Raw genomic sequence first — 15,957 nt, 5'->3', positions numbered from 1 at the left:
AGACAAGTTGTTGAGCCTCAACTAGGATTCATTTCCCAATTTTAAAAAAATTCTCAGTGGTTCAGGGTGAGGGTAACGGTAAGGGTTGAGCCGATCCATGAGGCTAATGGAAATGGTCGCTTCAGGCAGCAGTTGCTAGGGAGGGACATAAGAAGAGCCCTGCTGGATCAGGCCAAAGGCCCACCTAGTCCAGCTTCCTGTATCTCACAGTGGCCCACCAAATGCCTCAGTGAGCAGACAAGACAACAAGAGACCTGCACCCTGGTGCTCTCTTGCATCTGACATTCTGATGTAGCCCATTTTTAAAATCAGGAGGTTGCACATACACATCATGGCTTGTAACCAGTGACTTCTGGACTTTTCCTCCAGAAATTGGTCCAATTCCTTCTCCATACACCCACTACACTCCTCCTCCTCCTCCTGCTCCCTGGATTGGAGGAGGAAGTGTGGAGGAGAGAAGAGTGGTAGTGGAGAAGAGGGCAGGAGGTCTGGTCTAGAGGGTAGAGCCTCCGTCTGCCTGAAGATAACATCCACAAGGTCGCCAGTTCGAGGCCACCGGCACGTGCGACCTTGAAGCAGCTGACAAGCTGAAGCCGAGCTATTCCATCTGCTCTGAGCGTGGGAGGATGGAGGCCAGAATGTGAAGCCAGATCAGAATGAAACACCTGAATGTAGTGGTTCTTGAAAGAAAGAACCTTCTTTCAATTGTAAAAATTCCTATTTAATAAGGGATTTAAGTAAAGCCTGCCTATGTAAACCGCCTTGAATAAAGACCAAGAAAGGCGGTATATAAATACCTGTTATTATTATTATAGTGGTAGGCCAGATCAGGGGTGTCAAACTGTGGGCTGGATACGGCCCGCAGTAGCTCCTTATCTGACCCACATGTTAGTTGGGCTCTCCCAGCACCACCACCAGCTGCTAAGCTGCACACAGGCAGAAGTGGCACTGCTGAAAGGGCATTGCTGAGAGAGCCCAATGATCAGGCAGGCCACCCTTTCTGCAGTGCTGAGTCAGCACTGAGTCAGTGCTGAAAGGGGGGACCTGTGTGATAATTAGGCTCTCCCGGTGCTGCCCTTTTAGTAGCATCGCTTCTGCAGAGGCGCTGGAAGGGAGAGGCGGAAGGAGGCCTTGGAAGGCGATGAACAGTTTGGGAGAAGATGCAGACCAAGAAGGGTGAGAAAGGGAGAAGCTGCGGTTGTTTGGGGAGAGCCCAATTATTATGGGGCCTTCCTAGGCATCACTTTGCAGACCACGTCTCAGCAGCAGGGATCAAATATGTACATCTGTGGGCTGGGTAGAAATGGGTTAAGGGACTTCTGTCAAATTGTGGGCTGCTCAGTGTGGAGTAATTGCAGTAGAGGAGTGACAGCCCATACTAAGCATGTCTGCTCAGAAGTAAGTCCTACAAACTGAAGGGTGAGATGTGCAGTTAAGTGAAACGGTGGATATGGGATCCACAGCTATGGTGGGACGCATGTACTGCAGTCTCAGTGATGACCTCAAAGCAGTGAACTTGGGTTTGCAATGGAAGCACGTATGCCAAAATCTGACTGCTAGAAAATCAGTCTAAGACACACTACCCACCCACCACATGCCCCACATGCCAACAAAGGCATTACATGGCTACTACTTCTCTTTCATCTTGTCTAATTAGTACTGTATCATCACTAGGCACTCTTATGGGAAATAATGTCGCTGTCCTTTAAAGGGGGAACTGAACGGGGTTATTTTTTCAGGAAAAAAAATGGTATGCAACATGGCTTGCTTGCATGAGTAAGCTAATGGGCGTGTAGGATTCCCTCTCAGCTTTGGAGATGTGCCCCTTGCTGATTAAAGGACCCTTAGATAGAATCCTGCATCGGGGCTCCCTTTATCCTGAAGTGCGCCTATGAGGCCATAAGCTCAAAGAGAAACTGAGCGATTGTAATGGTGAAATAGATGGATCCCCAGAGCTCGGTATGGGGGCAGCCACTCTGGACTGTGGAGTTTTAAAGGTTCAGAAAGAGTTGCTGGTACTAGGGAGGAACGCTCCCTGCCATAAACACTGGGGTGAAAACAAAGAATAAGCTTTATACAGTAATAAGAGTCCTCTCTAAAATCCCAAAACTTTTTTTACAGTGCTCAGGGAGGGGGTGGTTGCTGGGCTAGTAGTGCATATGCTAGTAAATTAGTGATGCCTACACAATGCGTATTGGTGGTACTAAATCCCCAGTCAACTGCCCTTTTTGCTAGACTGTGGGAGTAAACATCATCAGGACCCTCCTTGATCTATGTTCTCCCAAAAATGAACTCATTATCCTTGTAAGAATACAGTGGTTTTATTACGATCCTGCCTCTCCTGAACCAAGGAGCTCACCATCAGAAATTCAAGACCAGAGGCCACAGAGGGGAAGGAAGAAGATGGAAGCGAGGCTAAACAAGAGGAGGTAAGAACATAAGAGCATACACGTGTGAATTATAGCATAATAAGTTTAACACTATGAAGCAGGGGTCAGCAACCTACAGCCCACAGGCCAAATCTGGCCTGCTAACCAAAGTCATGCAGCCGCTCAGAGCTTGGCTTGGGAGATGAAGCCTCCTGCCCAATTTGCCTCACACATGACAATGGCACAAAGACTCCAAAGAACACAAAGAGTCCTATCTGTCTGTCTATCTGTCTGTCTGTCTGTCTGTCAGGCAGCTCTGCTGTTCCCCATCCACCAGGAGGCTTTGCCTCCTAAGCCAAGCTCTGGGCAGCTGCTTCCAGGACCTTTGCTTCTGTTTGTGGCATCACCAAATATCCGGCCCTTTTGCCCAAAAAGGTTGCCAACATCTGCTAGATGAAGTGTGTGCACATTTTCTTGAGATGCCCTGTATATAGATCGGAAACTTGTGGGCAGGTTCTGGTTTTTTTCCCATCTTTGAATGCCACCCACTGATTTTCTCCCTCTCTCTGGACATATTTCATTCAGATGGTTGGCAACCTTCAGTCTCGAAAGACTATGGTATAAGCCTACAGCACCAGGTATTCCCAGGCGGTCTCCCATCTAAGTACTAACCAGGCCTGACCCTGCTTAGCTTCCAAGATCAGACGAGATCAGGCATCTGATGAAGGGCACCAAGTTCTGTGCCACAATAAATCTGGTCACCTCTAAGGTGTCGATCTTTGTCCTTTTCAAGCCAGGCTGAGAGCTTTTGCACATCCTGGGCTGTGCAGGGTTAAAACCAACAGTGCCCTGGTTCCCAGAGAGGACCAGGGACATTTGAAAAGGTGGGGGATGTTGCAAAGTCCTTTCCTGCCTCCAATCACTGCCCAGGGAGTGCCTGCCTTTTGAATTTCCCACCCCTGTGCCTAGGAGGGTTTTTAGTGCAACCTGGAAAAATCTTCACTGCAGTTCTCAAGTAGGGGGTGAGTTGAAGGGGGATCTTGGTAAAAAAAAAAAGGGGGGGGGAGCCGGGCAGTGGGGAAGAGGGAATTGAAGTGGTAGCAAGCAGAATGAAATAAGGGCACCCCCACCTCCACAAAAGCTAATTCAGACAAAGCACTGGACATGCATCACACATTTGGACAATCTCAGCTGGGTGACTGAGCAAAAATGGGTGGGCAGGGGAAATAAATTGGCCCACCACCCTCAATTTCAGGAATTGCCAGCTTCTTTAAGGAGGACCCCCAACCCAGATTGTCGTCCCCCCCCCCCCCCGCCCACAAGAGGTGGTGGGATGGTGAGGTTGGACATTTGCTGGTGTCTGCTCCTCCACAAACAGTGGAGGGGATGATGGGGCCATATCTGAGTGGCAAAGCACTTGCATTGCATGCATCAGATCCTGGGTTCCGTTTCTGCTATGTCCAGTTAGGACTGGGAAAGACTGAAACCCTGAGATATCTGCAGCCAGCCAGTGTAGACAGGACCCCGTTAGATGGGCTGCACTCAGGATGAAGCAGCTTCAGCCATCCCAGAGCCCTTGTTCTGTCTCTGCATGTGTCCCTCTGGTTGGTGGCGTAGCTAGAAGGAGTGCAAAGCACTCAATTTTGCAGGGAGCCTCACCACAGCATGCAGGCAACCCTTCCCTCTTCCCTTCAGAGCCAGGTGTATGCCTCGGTTTTGCTCCCACCACCCAGAATGGCTCCAAAGGGGTGGGGGAGGGACTGCTTGCATGCTGCAGTGAGGCTCCCTGCAAAACTTAGTGCTTGGCACCCCTTCTAGCTACACCACTGCCTCTGGGGCCTTTGCTTGCTTCTCTGCTACCATCTATTGTTGGTTTTTATTTTCTGGATGAACATTGTAAAGTGCCTCTTACAATGCACTGTCATCCCCCTTCCTGTGCAGAAAAGTAGAATATACATTTTTTTCTTTAATTAATCTCTTTCAGGTTAGTGGGGATATTGGAAGAGCCTTGTGTGATACCTCCAAAGCTCCTGGAAGCAGAACTGAGGGAAAAGCCACAACTGTGTGTGAGACAGAATTCAAAATATCATAACCATCTTTAGAGCTACTCTGTTATTTATCATCTTTGTTATCCCTCCTCTCTCACCATTTTATCACAACAGTCCTGTGAGGTAGGTCAGCTTGAGAGAGAGTGTGTGACTGCCCCCAAATCTCCAAGTTATGTCTTTGTGTGAGGATTGGAACACAAGTTTCCTGGATCAGAGTCTCACATTATCATTGCCTGGATGACAGAGTGGGCCTGACCCCCTTAAGGTTTGCAACAGACCCATTAGCTACTGTTTTAGAAGAACATCGGAGAACATGGTTTGGCTAAAATTAGGAGACTGGGGGAGTTTCACTCAGTCCTGCCTCTAACTGAAGGCCTGGATCTGTAGAGTAGCTAGAGGGGGTGCAAAGCACTAAATTTTGCAGGCTCCTGAATGCGCCCTGCAAGGGACCCCTCCCCTTTGGAGTCATTTCCAGTGGTGAGAGCAAATGCTATTGCCTCAGACTACAATCCTATGCGCACTTACCTGGGAGTAAGCCCCATTGACTATAATGGGACTTACTTCTGAGTAAACAAGCATAGGCTTGGGCTCTCAGCCAGCCTCATGGATGGCCCAGTCCTGTGAGACAGTTCTCTCCACTCCTCCACAATCTGCCCGATAGTGACAGCTATCTTAAAAGACCCTGCTCTAGGCATCCCCGCCTTTTGGACTGAAGCAGGTTGAGACCAGAGATAGGACCTGCCTCTCCCCAGGGAGATTTGCTGGGTGCCAAGCTTGTTGTCTTTTCAACACCAGAAAAGACTTTTTAGTTTGCCCAGAGCCTTTGGAAAGTTTCATAGAATCATGCCATGATCATTTTTGCTGTGACTGTTTTCACATTATTGTATTGTGTTTCTTTGTCTGTTTTAATTTATTGTAAGTTGCCCTGGGAACAATCTGATGCTGAAGGGCCAGATTATGAAATATGTCAATAAAATAAATAAATACACTGAAAGGGTAATTTCTCTCTCTTTCCACAGGGAGAAATGTGACTTCGGCACAGGAGGGAAGTCTCTGAATGATGTATGGAGCATTTTTCCAGAGAACCAAATGGTAAGAAATGTGGTTTAGAAGTGTCCCACGGGTGTTGGCAAAACCCCTTTGGTGGAGATGTAACGACGGTTCTAAACACAGTGGCTGAGTATTTTCCTCTACAGAAACAGCAAGTGTGAGCAGCAACAGTTTTCTACTGGAGATAAAGGAAACCTTATGAGGAAAGGCTACAGCATTTGGGACTTTTCAGTCTAGAAAAGAGGCACCTGAGGGGTGACATGATTGAGATATACAAAATCATGCAGGGGATGGACAGAGTGGATAGAGAGATGCTCTTTTCCCTCTCGCATAACACCAGAACCAGGGGACATTCAAGAAAGTTGAGTGTTGGGAGAGTTAGGACAGACAGAAGAAAATATTTCTTTACCCAGCGTGTAATTAGTCTGTGGAACTCCTTGCCACAGGAAGTAGTGATGGCATCTTGCCTGGATGCCTTTAAGAGGGGATTGGACAAGTTTCTGGAGGAAAAGTTCATCACAAGTTACAGGTCATGGTAGGTATGTGCATGCTCCTGTTCTGAGAGGCAGGCTGCCTCTGATTGCCAGATGCAAGGGAGGGCACCAGGATGAGGTCTCTTGTTATCTGGTGTGCTCCCTGGGGCATTTGGTGGGCCGCTGTGAGATACAGGAAGTTGAACTAGATGGGCCTTTGGCCTCTTCCAGTGGGGCTCTTCTTATGTTCTTATGTAAAATGATTTTCTCCTCTGTCTTCAGTTCAGGGCTGCATTGGAGCACTGGGAGTGGATTCAGGAATGAAAACGGAGGGGGAGGACTTGGGAGGCCCTATGCCAGAGACGGGACCTAGGGGAGCAGGAGGAACCCCTCGCGTTGCTCAAGTGGGGACTCTCAAGCAGTACTTCAGCAGGACAGCACCACAACATGTTAAACAGGAACCAGAAGAGGGGGTGTCACCCCAGCATTGGGAAGCCCAGTGGAAGGAGTTCCTGCAGGAAGTGCAATCTCCTCCATCTGGATGGCGAAACACACCACTCTTCAAGTCTGCCCTGTGGAGTGATACTAAGACCTGCCTTGTCTCGGTGGTGGGTGCCGTCAGCTTAGAAGGACAGCGCCAGAATTTCAGACAGTTCCACTACGAGGAAGAGTCAGGCCCCCAGGAAGTCTACGACAGACTCAAGAAACTTTGTCACCAGTGGCTAAAACCAGAGAGACACACAAAGGAGCAGATTCTGGACTTGGTGATTCTGGAGCAATTCCTGGCCATCCTGCCCCAGGAAATCCAGACCTGGGTGATGGAACATGGTTCTGAGAGCTGCTGCCACGCAGTGGCCCTGGCAGAGAACTTCCTGCAGAGGCAGCAGGAGCTTCAGAGACAAGAAGAACAGGTGAATACAGCCCCTTTGCCTTGGCTGGTTCAGAATTGGTAATGGCGCATACATAGCACATGGTGGCACTGTCAGAGTCAAACTCCGAGTGTCAAGTTCTGAGATGTGGGAGAGCTGTCTGTCTGCCCACCCCAGTGGCTCAGTAGCAGGTCACTGGCCCATGCGAGGAAAGGGGCTGTTCCAGAGCAGCAAACAAGGATCAGAGGGTGTGGAGCCACGTGTATAGTCTGAACCAGCCATTTTCAACCACTGTGCCATGGCACATTGGTGTGTCATGAGTGGTCCACAGGTGTGCCACGGGAATTTGAGTGAAGGTCATTTATTAGTAGGGCCAATGGGAGATGTGCGCCCCCCACTGGCAGCATGGTGCGCCTTGTCAGTTCACGAAAACCTGATGGTGTGCTTTGACAGTTTTAGTACCTTGTCAGTGTGCCGTGAGATAAAACAGGTTGAAAACTGCTGGTCTAAATCAAGGAAGGATTAAGATCCAGGGCAGCTGCTGGGAAAAAGGAGCAGGAGCTTAGATGTCCTTTCAACAGAGATGCATTGCTTAGACCAGCAATTTTCAATGTTTTTCTTCTCAAGCACACTGATCTCTATGGTCTTCTCTATGGTCTTTGCCATAGAGACACTTCCAGCTTCCAAGAGACTCTTCTGGGTTCTGTGGCTCTGTTTCTAGGGCAACTGTCTGTAGTACCAAAATGGTCAGTCCCAGCAGAGCTGGCAGAGGAAGAGGGATAGACAACTCATTACTACAGACAGTTGCCCTAGAAACAGAGACACAGAACCCGGAAGAGCTTTCAGCTATTTTCAACCGCTGTGCTCCAAACTCCCACAACCCACCAATTGAAAATTGCTGGCTTGGGCTATGGCATTATAAGACCTGGTAGTCTCAGATTGGCCATTGGTACTGAAGGAATGCTCAGATGTTCTGGTACTGCAGCCAAGATGGCGCCGTTGAGTCACAGTGACAGCAGTGCACCTTGCCAGGGAACACTACCTGTGGCACAGGAGATGGGGCATCCTACGGAGAGGTTATCTTCAAAACCACCTTGGCACGACATAGTCCCTCAGCCAACGAGGCAAAAATCTGACTTGTTTCATCCTGCTTTGATTAAAATAGCACTATTGTTTTTCAGGGGGCAGAGCGGCTGTTCCAGGAGGTGTCTGAAAATCTCCCAGGGGAGAAAGGAGCCCTCCAGGAAGTTGCACATACACAGATGTGCAGGGAAGTCAAACAGGAGAGCAAAGAAGATGCCGGCTCACTAGGTAAGGATTGCTGGTGCCTGAATAAACGTGTGACTCTGGAGTGCTTAGTAGGGGGCCTCCTCCCACCTTCAACCCGCAGGAGTTTGAGATTCAAGAAGAGCTTATGTCTGACCACAGACAGAATTTATAAGCATTAAAGCAGGATTCAAAGAGGCAAACATAAGAAGAGCCCTGCTGGATCATGGCTTAGGGATCCCCCTTTCAAAGCCATCTAAGCAATTGGCCACAACCTCATGCTTCTGGCAGTGAGTTCCATGAGTTCCTTGTGCACTGTGTCAACAATAACTTCTTTTGTCTATCCCGCATCTATTGCCATTCAGTGTCATAGTATTAGCTCTCTTTAACCCCTATATGGAATTTTAGTAAATTCTATCATGGTACCCACTACCACTTAGGCTTCAATCCTAACCACACTTTCCTGAGAGTAAGCCCCATTGAACAAAATAGGACTTACTTCTGAGTAGACCTGGTTAGGATTGTGCCCTTAGTCATCTTTTTTTCTGCTATGATGCCTGCTGTGTATTTGTCTGAGTGGACCAGTAGCGAACCACCCCAGCCCTGCAACCTGGGGCAAAGGTCAATGATGGCGACCCCCTGCGGGATGCTGCTGCCCTTGTGCATGAATCTGCCCCCCTATTTACCTGGAGTGCGTGGAGCCTTGTGCAACTCCAGGACGCGTCGGGGAAGCCTCCTGAAGCTTCTCCCATGCTTTAAACTGTGCTTCTGGCAAACTGGAAGCACAGTTTCCGATCGCATTAGGAGTCTCAGGGAGGCGCCCACGTGGTTCTAAAGTCGCGTGAGGCCATGGCAGGTCCAACACTGCTTTGGAAGAAATACATGGGGGGGGGGATGTGTTCTCTTGTCTGCCCTTTGCAAGAATGGATTTGGTGAGATTTGGCTCCCATGAAAACTCAGTCTTCTCTTTGGATTCCAGGAGCGGACGAGTGGCAAGGCGAGAATGAGGGGAAACCACATCCTGTGTTCTTGGAAGAAATCAAGCATCACATGCGGGAAGAAAGAGGTGGGAATCCCGATCAACCAAACCAGCAGGAAGGAATCCAAATGGAGGAATGGAAGAACAAATCCGATACTTATCGAGGCAGTGACTTCCACGGCATCGCAGGCCAACAGAGAATCCCCAACAGGAAGAGGAAGAACATGTGTAGTGTGTGTGGGAAAGTTTTCCGAGACAAGGGCTACCTGAGTAAGCATCAGAGGACCCACACAGGAGAGAAACCATACGAATGCACAGCCTGCGGGAAGAGCTTCCGTTGGAGCTCAGACCTTCACAGGCACGAGAGGACCCATGGTGGAGAAAAATTGTACAAGTGCTTGGACTGTGGGAAAAGCTTCCGCCGGAGCTCCAACCTTCATAGGCATCAGAGAACCCACACTGGAGAGAAGCTGTACGAGTGCCCAGACTGTGGGAAAGGGTTCCGTTGCAACTCAAGCCTGACTAGCCACCGGCGGACACACACTGGTGAGAAACCGTATGAATGTTCGGACTGTGGGAAAAGCTTTCGTTTGAGCTCCAACCTGATTAGCCACAAGCGCACGCACACAGGGGAGAAGCCGTACGGATGCCCACACTGTGAGAAATGCTTCCGCCGGAGCTCACACCTCAATACCCACAAGAGAATCCACACAGGACAGAAACCGTATCAGTGCTCGGACTGTTCCAAAACGTTTTCCGATCGCTCCAACCTTCTTAGCCATCTGAGGATCCACACTGGGCAGAAGCCGTACACCTGTTCAGACTGTGCCAAGACCTTCTCCAACAAGTCCAACCTTCTTAGCCACCAGAGAATCCACTCAGGGGAGAAACCGTACGAGTGCTTGGACTGTGGCAAAAGTTTCAGCGTGTGTCAGTATCTGACTAGGCACCAGAGGAGACACACAACTGAGAAACTGTACGAGTGTTCAGACTGTGGGAAGAGATTCAGTCAGAGCCAGTACCTTATTCGTCATCAAAATCACTCACACAGGAGAACAAGCATGTGATGTGTGTGTGTGTGTGTGTGTGTGTGAGAGAGAGAGAGAGAGAGAGAGAGAGGAATTCTACTGGTTTGCACCTTAATAGTCATGACATATAGGACAAGAACCATAGAGATGCTTGAACTGTGTGAAAAAAAGAATATGCGACCCCAAATCTTAATAGCCACGTAGAAGAAAAACCATATAAATAAGCAATTTTCCTTTTCTACCTGGGCACAAGGACTGTTTTATGTCATGCAACTCATGTCTCCTACCAGGGAATGCTTAACCAATATACACCTTCTTTGCCTCTAGCTGTAGCTGGTGACTTCAAGGTCCCAAAGCAATCCAAAGAGGTCTGCTTTTCACACGATCACATGATTACACAGCCAGGGGCAGCATGAAATGACATGCCACTCAATGCCAGCTCAGTTCCTCCACCCCTGCCCTAAAAAAACCCCAAAACACCCTTTACACACCCCTTGTGTGCTGCCTGAAACCTGCAAGTGCAGGGCTTCCAGTGAAACCGGAAGACCTGAACTTTTGGGTGTCAGGTGGCCCACGAGGAGTGCGGTAAGTAAAGGAATGATCTGTTCTGCCTTCGAGTGAGCATGAAGCAGAAGCGAAAGAGGGACAGAGTGGTGGCAGCAGACGGGGTGGAAAGCAGTCTGAGTTCACCAAACCCTCAGCCCCCTCTGAATCTGTTGCTCAGTGCAGCTCTGATAGTGGAAGGACAGACGATTCGTTACTACAGACAGTTGCCCTAGAAACAGTGCCCCAGAACCAGTGGTGTAACTAGAGGGGGTGCAAAGCACAAAGTTTTGCAGGGAGTCTTACTGCAGTGTGCAAGGGACCCCTCCCCCTACTTTTCGGAGCCATTCCAGCTGGTGGGAGCTAAACAGCTAAACAGAGCACTGCAGTAAGGCTCCCTGCAAAACTTAAGTGTTTTGCAACCCCTCTAGCTGTGCCACTGCCCAGAACCCAGAAGAGTTTTTCAGGCATTGTCAACCGCTGTCCTCTAAACTGTGGCCCACCAGCAGACCTCAACCATGGCATACTGGTTGAAAATTGCTGGGCTAGTTCCAGCCTCTTAGGCAAGGGTGGGAATGAAAGAGAGAGAGAATGATACTGGATTGTGTGTGACCAGCTTAGTAGCAGATATGTGCAGGGAGAGGCAAAAACTAAGAGCAGAAGGTTTGGGCAGTGGGTCTTTTGTCTGTATCGGCGATGCTGTTTCCAGCACACCCCAAGATGCTGCAATGAAGGTATCTACTGCCATTTAGTCTACAAGCAGTCCTGTGCGATTCTAGAAGCTTCCTTCTTGATTTATCTTACTGTACACCTGTTGCCTTTTAATAAACCTCTTTGTTTGGAGCTGACGTGTGAAGAGGTGGGGAAGTGAAGGGATTGGGTCCGCTAAAGTCATAGAATTATTTTAGAAAGAATTCTAGCTCTGACCGGGCTCAAGAATTCTGACAAGCAATGTAGTTCTATTATGCTAGGCCAGTGTTTCTCAAACTGTGGGTCAGAACCCACCAGGTGTGTCGTGAGCCAATTTCAGGTGGGTCCCCATTCATTTCAATACTTTATTTTTACTATATTAGATTTGATGCTACCCTGCTATGTGACTGCATTTGGGGAAATGTTATAGATCTGTACTTTTAACAGGCTACTATGCATATACTTCTAACAATGATAGTGAATTGGACTTACTCCTGGGTAAGTGTGGGTAGGATTGCAGCCTAGGATTGCAAAAAATTTTCCTGCTTGATGATGTCACTTCTAGTCATGACATCATTTCCGGTGGGTCCTGACAGATTCTGATTCTAAAAAGTGGGTCCCGTTGCTGAAAGTTTGAGAACCACTGCCTTAGGCCAACCAGACTTCAGGTAGCAGAGCTGTGTAAAAGCACATATTGTGGCCCTGAAGCTTGTTTCTCACTGAACAATTCCATCCATTGCCCACCAGTTTTGGAGCTATGACAGATGCTATTTTTGTCTCTTCTGGTTTCTTTGTGTAATTCCTGGTTCTAGTTTGATTGTTATGAATTGCTTTAAGAACCATCATAGTTTGGAAAGCAGCAAAGAAATACTGCAGATAAGGGAATTACTCGTAATTCAAAAGGGAAGCTACCCTCACAAGGGAGGCCCCTTTCTTCCACACTGGCCAGTGCCTGGGTTTGGGAAGTACAACTGCAAGATGTTTTCGCTGCCATCGCCATCCACTCAGTCCCTCTCTCCCACTGTGTCCTGTCCAGGGAAGGGCGAGCAAATGATAGGAGATGCTGTTCCTTGTCGTGTCAGTATCCAAGAGCCTCTGCAAGTATCAGCACCTACATTCAGCTGATGAACTGGTGAACTAGCCATCAAGATGCATGAACATTTGAACATCAGCATCCGGTGGGGTCAGATCACAGATCCAGGCAGTCCCACGTGCTGCTTCCAACATGGGTCAGCCAAATGCCTCTGAAAAGCTCGTAAGCAGGGCGTGGCGGCAACAGCCATCTCCTTGTTTCTCCCCCCAAAAAAACTTGTATTCAGGGGTCTACTGGCTTGGAACATGGAGGTTCCATTGGGAGTCTTCAAGGATTTTAAAGCCCCCTTGACTAGAAACAATTATCATAGGTTGTGGCAAGGAATTCTGTATTATAACTATGTAGTGTGAAATGATACTGCTTGTACAGAAGGTTTTATGCCTTACTGCTGGATCAAGTTCAGTGGGTGAAACCCCCTCCCCAGATTCTAGTATTAGACATGCATAGGCTTGTGCTGTGAACAGGCCTTTGATTAATCAGTTGAGTTTTAATTGATTAAGCCCACATATATTTAACGTGATTTTGACAAGACAGGATTCTTTGTTGTTTGGTGCTGCATGTGTGGGGTGGTCCCTCCATGAGGCCAATTTAGTACTTGCTTCAGGTGGAGGGCTGGGGGGAAGTGACAAGCTGGTGGGGGATGTTCTACACCCTGCTCCCGTGACCTGCTGCCTGACCACCCACTAGATCTACCCGACTGCCCCAACAGTCTTGTCTTGCTCTCTCTTTGGAGTGCTTGAGCAAGGCCCCCTCATTTTCCAGTTCCACCGAGATATATTCCTGAGCACCTTTAGGAGCGAGTGTTCATTACATAAGAGCCCCACTGGGTTAGGCCAAAGGCCCACCTAGTCCAGCTTCTACAGTGGGTCTACCAGATGGCACTCAATATGATATCTGCATCCTGGGGCCCTCCCTTACCTCTGGCATTCTGAGGTCACCTACTTCCAAAACTGGGAATTTGCGCATGCCCGTCATGGCTTGTAACCTGTGATGGACTTCTCCATGAAGCTGTCCACAATCCCCTTTTAAAGGCATCTAGGCCTTCAGGTTCCATCACAGCATCTTATGCAGTGTTTGCCAACCAGTAGCACTCATGCCACTGGTGGTACTGGAGGTGGTGTCCGGTGGTACTCATAAAACTCCTCCCCCACCCACAGACCCTCGCCACCAGGCAGTGAGACCAGCAATGTGACAAGCAGCAGTAAGAGGCTCGGCTCAGTGGGCAGTGCTCTAGCGTGCACTTTTCACACACTCAAAAAAGCCCTCCCATCTGCCGTGAGCCTCTTACCAGTGTTTGTCGTGTTGCATCTGGCTTCCCAATCTGGAAGTAACTGGTGACATCATTGCCACTTACTTCTGCTGGTACTTCCAATAGGTGGACCAAGTGAAGTGGTATGGTGGGGGACGAATGTCGAGACATGCTGCCCTATAGCAAGGAGTTCCATAGATTAATTATACACTGAGTCAAGAGATATTTCTTTTTATTTGCTCTCCCACCACTCAGTTTTAGCAGATGTCCCCTAGTTCTGGGGTTGTGTAAGAGGAAAAAGAAAATCCTTCTATCCACTCTGTCCATCTCATGCACAACTTTAGGTGTCTCAGTTATGTCACACACACACACCCCCCCCCCCGGTACCCTTTTTCTCATGAAGGACTTTTAAAGCAAGTGAAGGGCTTTTAATTTTAAATAATTTTATACTTTAAAATATTATTTTAAAATATTTCATTTTCATAATCATGTCCTCCTTCAGGTGTCTTTTTTCTCATGGCTTTTAAAGTGAAGGGCTTTTAATTTTCTATCATTTCATACTTTAAAATAGTTATAAATATTTTAAAGTATACTGTTTGTTGGCAACCTTCAGTCTCGAAAGACTCTGGTATCGCGCTCTGAAAGGTGGTTCTGGCACAGCGTCTAGTGTGGCTGAAAAGGCCAATCCGGGAGTGACAATCCCTTCCCCACCGGGAGCAAGTGCAGTCTGTCCCTGGTCTGTCTCCCTGGCTATGGGCCTTCCTTCTTTGCCTCTTTGCCTCAGACTGTTGGTGTGTTCCAGGACTGTGTTAAAGAATACTATAACTGGCTATAACTATATGGCTTTTAACTATAACTGGTTATAACTGGCTACTATTTTATTTCATATTTAGTTTTATACATCTCAGTCATGTTCCCCTCCACCATTTTTTTCTTGAAGAGCTTTTAAAGTAAATGTAAGAATTTGTGCTGGATCTGGAAACGGCCAGGAAATCAGTGTGGCCACAAGGGGCAGGTAAACGTGCACGAATACTTGGGGGGGGGGGGCAGGGGTCGGCCCTCTGCCAACCTTGTGTGGGAAGACAGAACAATGCCCCAAAGAGCATTTTCTCTGAACAAGCCCATGAGGCATTCAGCCCCTTCAGGGATGTGTGGTGGGTGGGGAGGCAGGTGAGGCAGAGCCTCCCCACTGCAGTCCTTCAAAAAGAGCCTCATACAGCAGAGATGTTTTTCGAAGGACTTCGGTGGGAAGGCTCTGCCTCACCTGCCTCCCCCCCCCGCATGTCCCTGAGACCCTCTCCCTCACACACTAATTTCCTGTTCTATCTTGTGTTTCAGTGGCAGAAACACATGAGCCTCACTCAACGATGTGACACACGTCACCCACATGGTCTCCTCATGGACTGCAAAAAATAAGTACCAAGCCACTCACCTCACATGCCCCCTTGAGGGGCTTTTGCAGTGCCCTTTGCTTTCTGGTTCTCTTCTACCAGAGTTCTTTGCCTTCTCTGAACTAGTCCATAGGACACTCTGCTCTCCTTTTCCACACTTCCCAAGATTCTCTGATGACGTTGCAGGCCTCCCACCCCCCCACCCCCCCATAGAAAGGGCAAATTGGCAGGAGAATCTTTTGTTTCCTGCCACTCTTTCTGGTGCACAAATAGGACATGTGGCTGAAATCGTGGTAAGAGCAGGAGGGTAAGGGGGCAGGAGTTCTGGGCTAGAGGGTTGAGCCTCCATTTGCCTGAAGATAACATCCGAAGGTCGCCGGTTCAAAGCCACCGGCACCGTGCGACCTTGAAGCAGCTGACAAGCTGAGCCGAGTTATTCCATCTGCTCTGAGCGTGGGAGGATGGAGGCCAGAATGTGCGGCCAGATAAAGAAAGAAACATCTGATTGTTGTGGTTTCTTGAAGGATAGAAACCTTCTTTCAAATTGTAAAAATCCCTACGGGGATTTAAATTGCCTGCCCAAGTAAACCGCCTTGAATAAAGTCTGAGGACATAGAAAGGCGATATATAAATACCTGTATTGTATTGTATTGTATTGTATTGTATTGTAAGAGAGGTAGGGAGAGATAGTGGTTAGAGCAGTAAACCTGGACTCAGGACACCTGGGGTCAAATCCCCACTCAGCCCCAGAGGCTTGCTGAGTGTCTTTGGGCTAGTCCCCACTCTCGGCCGAATGTACCGTACAGAGTTGTTATGAGAATAAAACAGGAAGGGGAATAAACTTGGATATCACCCCTTAGAGAAGCAGAGAACAACAGATAGTATCCCATGTGGTCTTAGGTGCTCAAA

General features: G+C 48.5%; 1 protein-coding gene across 1 annotated transcript; it reads left to right on the top strand.

The window, feature by feature from the left end:
- The first annotated feature begins 5,434 nt into the window (after positions 1–5,434).
- On the top strand, positions 5,435–10,952 carry LOC136640408 (zinc finger protein 397-like). Its single transcript, XM_066615528.1, has 4 exons — positions 5,435–5,509; positions 6,223–6,851; positions 7,991–8,120; positions 9,055–10,952. The coding sequence occupies exons 1-4, from the start codon at positions 5,482–5,484 to the stop codon at positions 10,119–10,121; spliced, it is 1,854 nt and encodes a 617-aa protein (XP_066471625.1). The 5' UTR covers positions 5,435–5,481; the 3' UTR covers positions 10,122–10,952.
- The last annotated feature ends 5,005 nt before the right edge of the window (positions 10,953–15,957 follow it).

Source organism: Tiliqua scincoides, chromosome 2 (genome assembly GCF_035046505.1).
Source record: "Tiliqua scincoides isolate rTilSci1 chromosome 2, rTilSci1.hap2, whole genome shotgun sequence".
Classification (NCBI taxonomy): Eukaryota; Metazoa; Chordata; class Lepidosauria; order Squamata; family Scincidae; genus Tiliqua; species Tiliqua scincoides.
Note: the sequence above shows the minus strand (reverse complement) of the source record. Positions and strands in the feature narration are given on the sequence as shown.

Bases quoted from the DNA above. Each gene is read 5' to 3' on its own strand.
- LOC136640408 (XM_066615528.1), top strand. From the start codon at position 5,482: ATGGAGCATTTTTCCAGAGAACCAAATG. The intron at 5,510-6,222 runs GTAAGAAATGTG...CTCTGTCTTCAG, and splicing joins TTTTTCCAGAGAACCAAATG to TTCAGGGCTGCATTGGAGCA. The intron at 8,121-9,054 runs GTAAGGATTGCT...TTTGGATTCCAG, and splicing joins AGAAGATGCCGGCTCACTAG to GAGCGGACGAGTGGCAAGGC.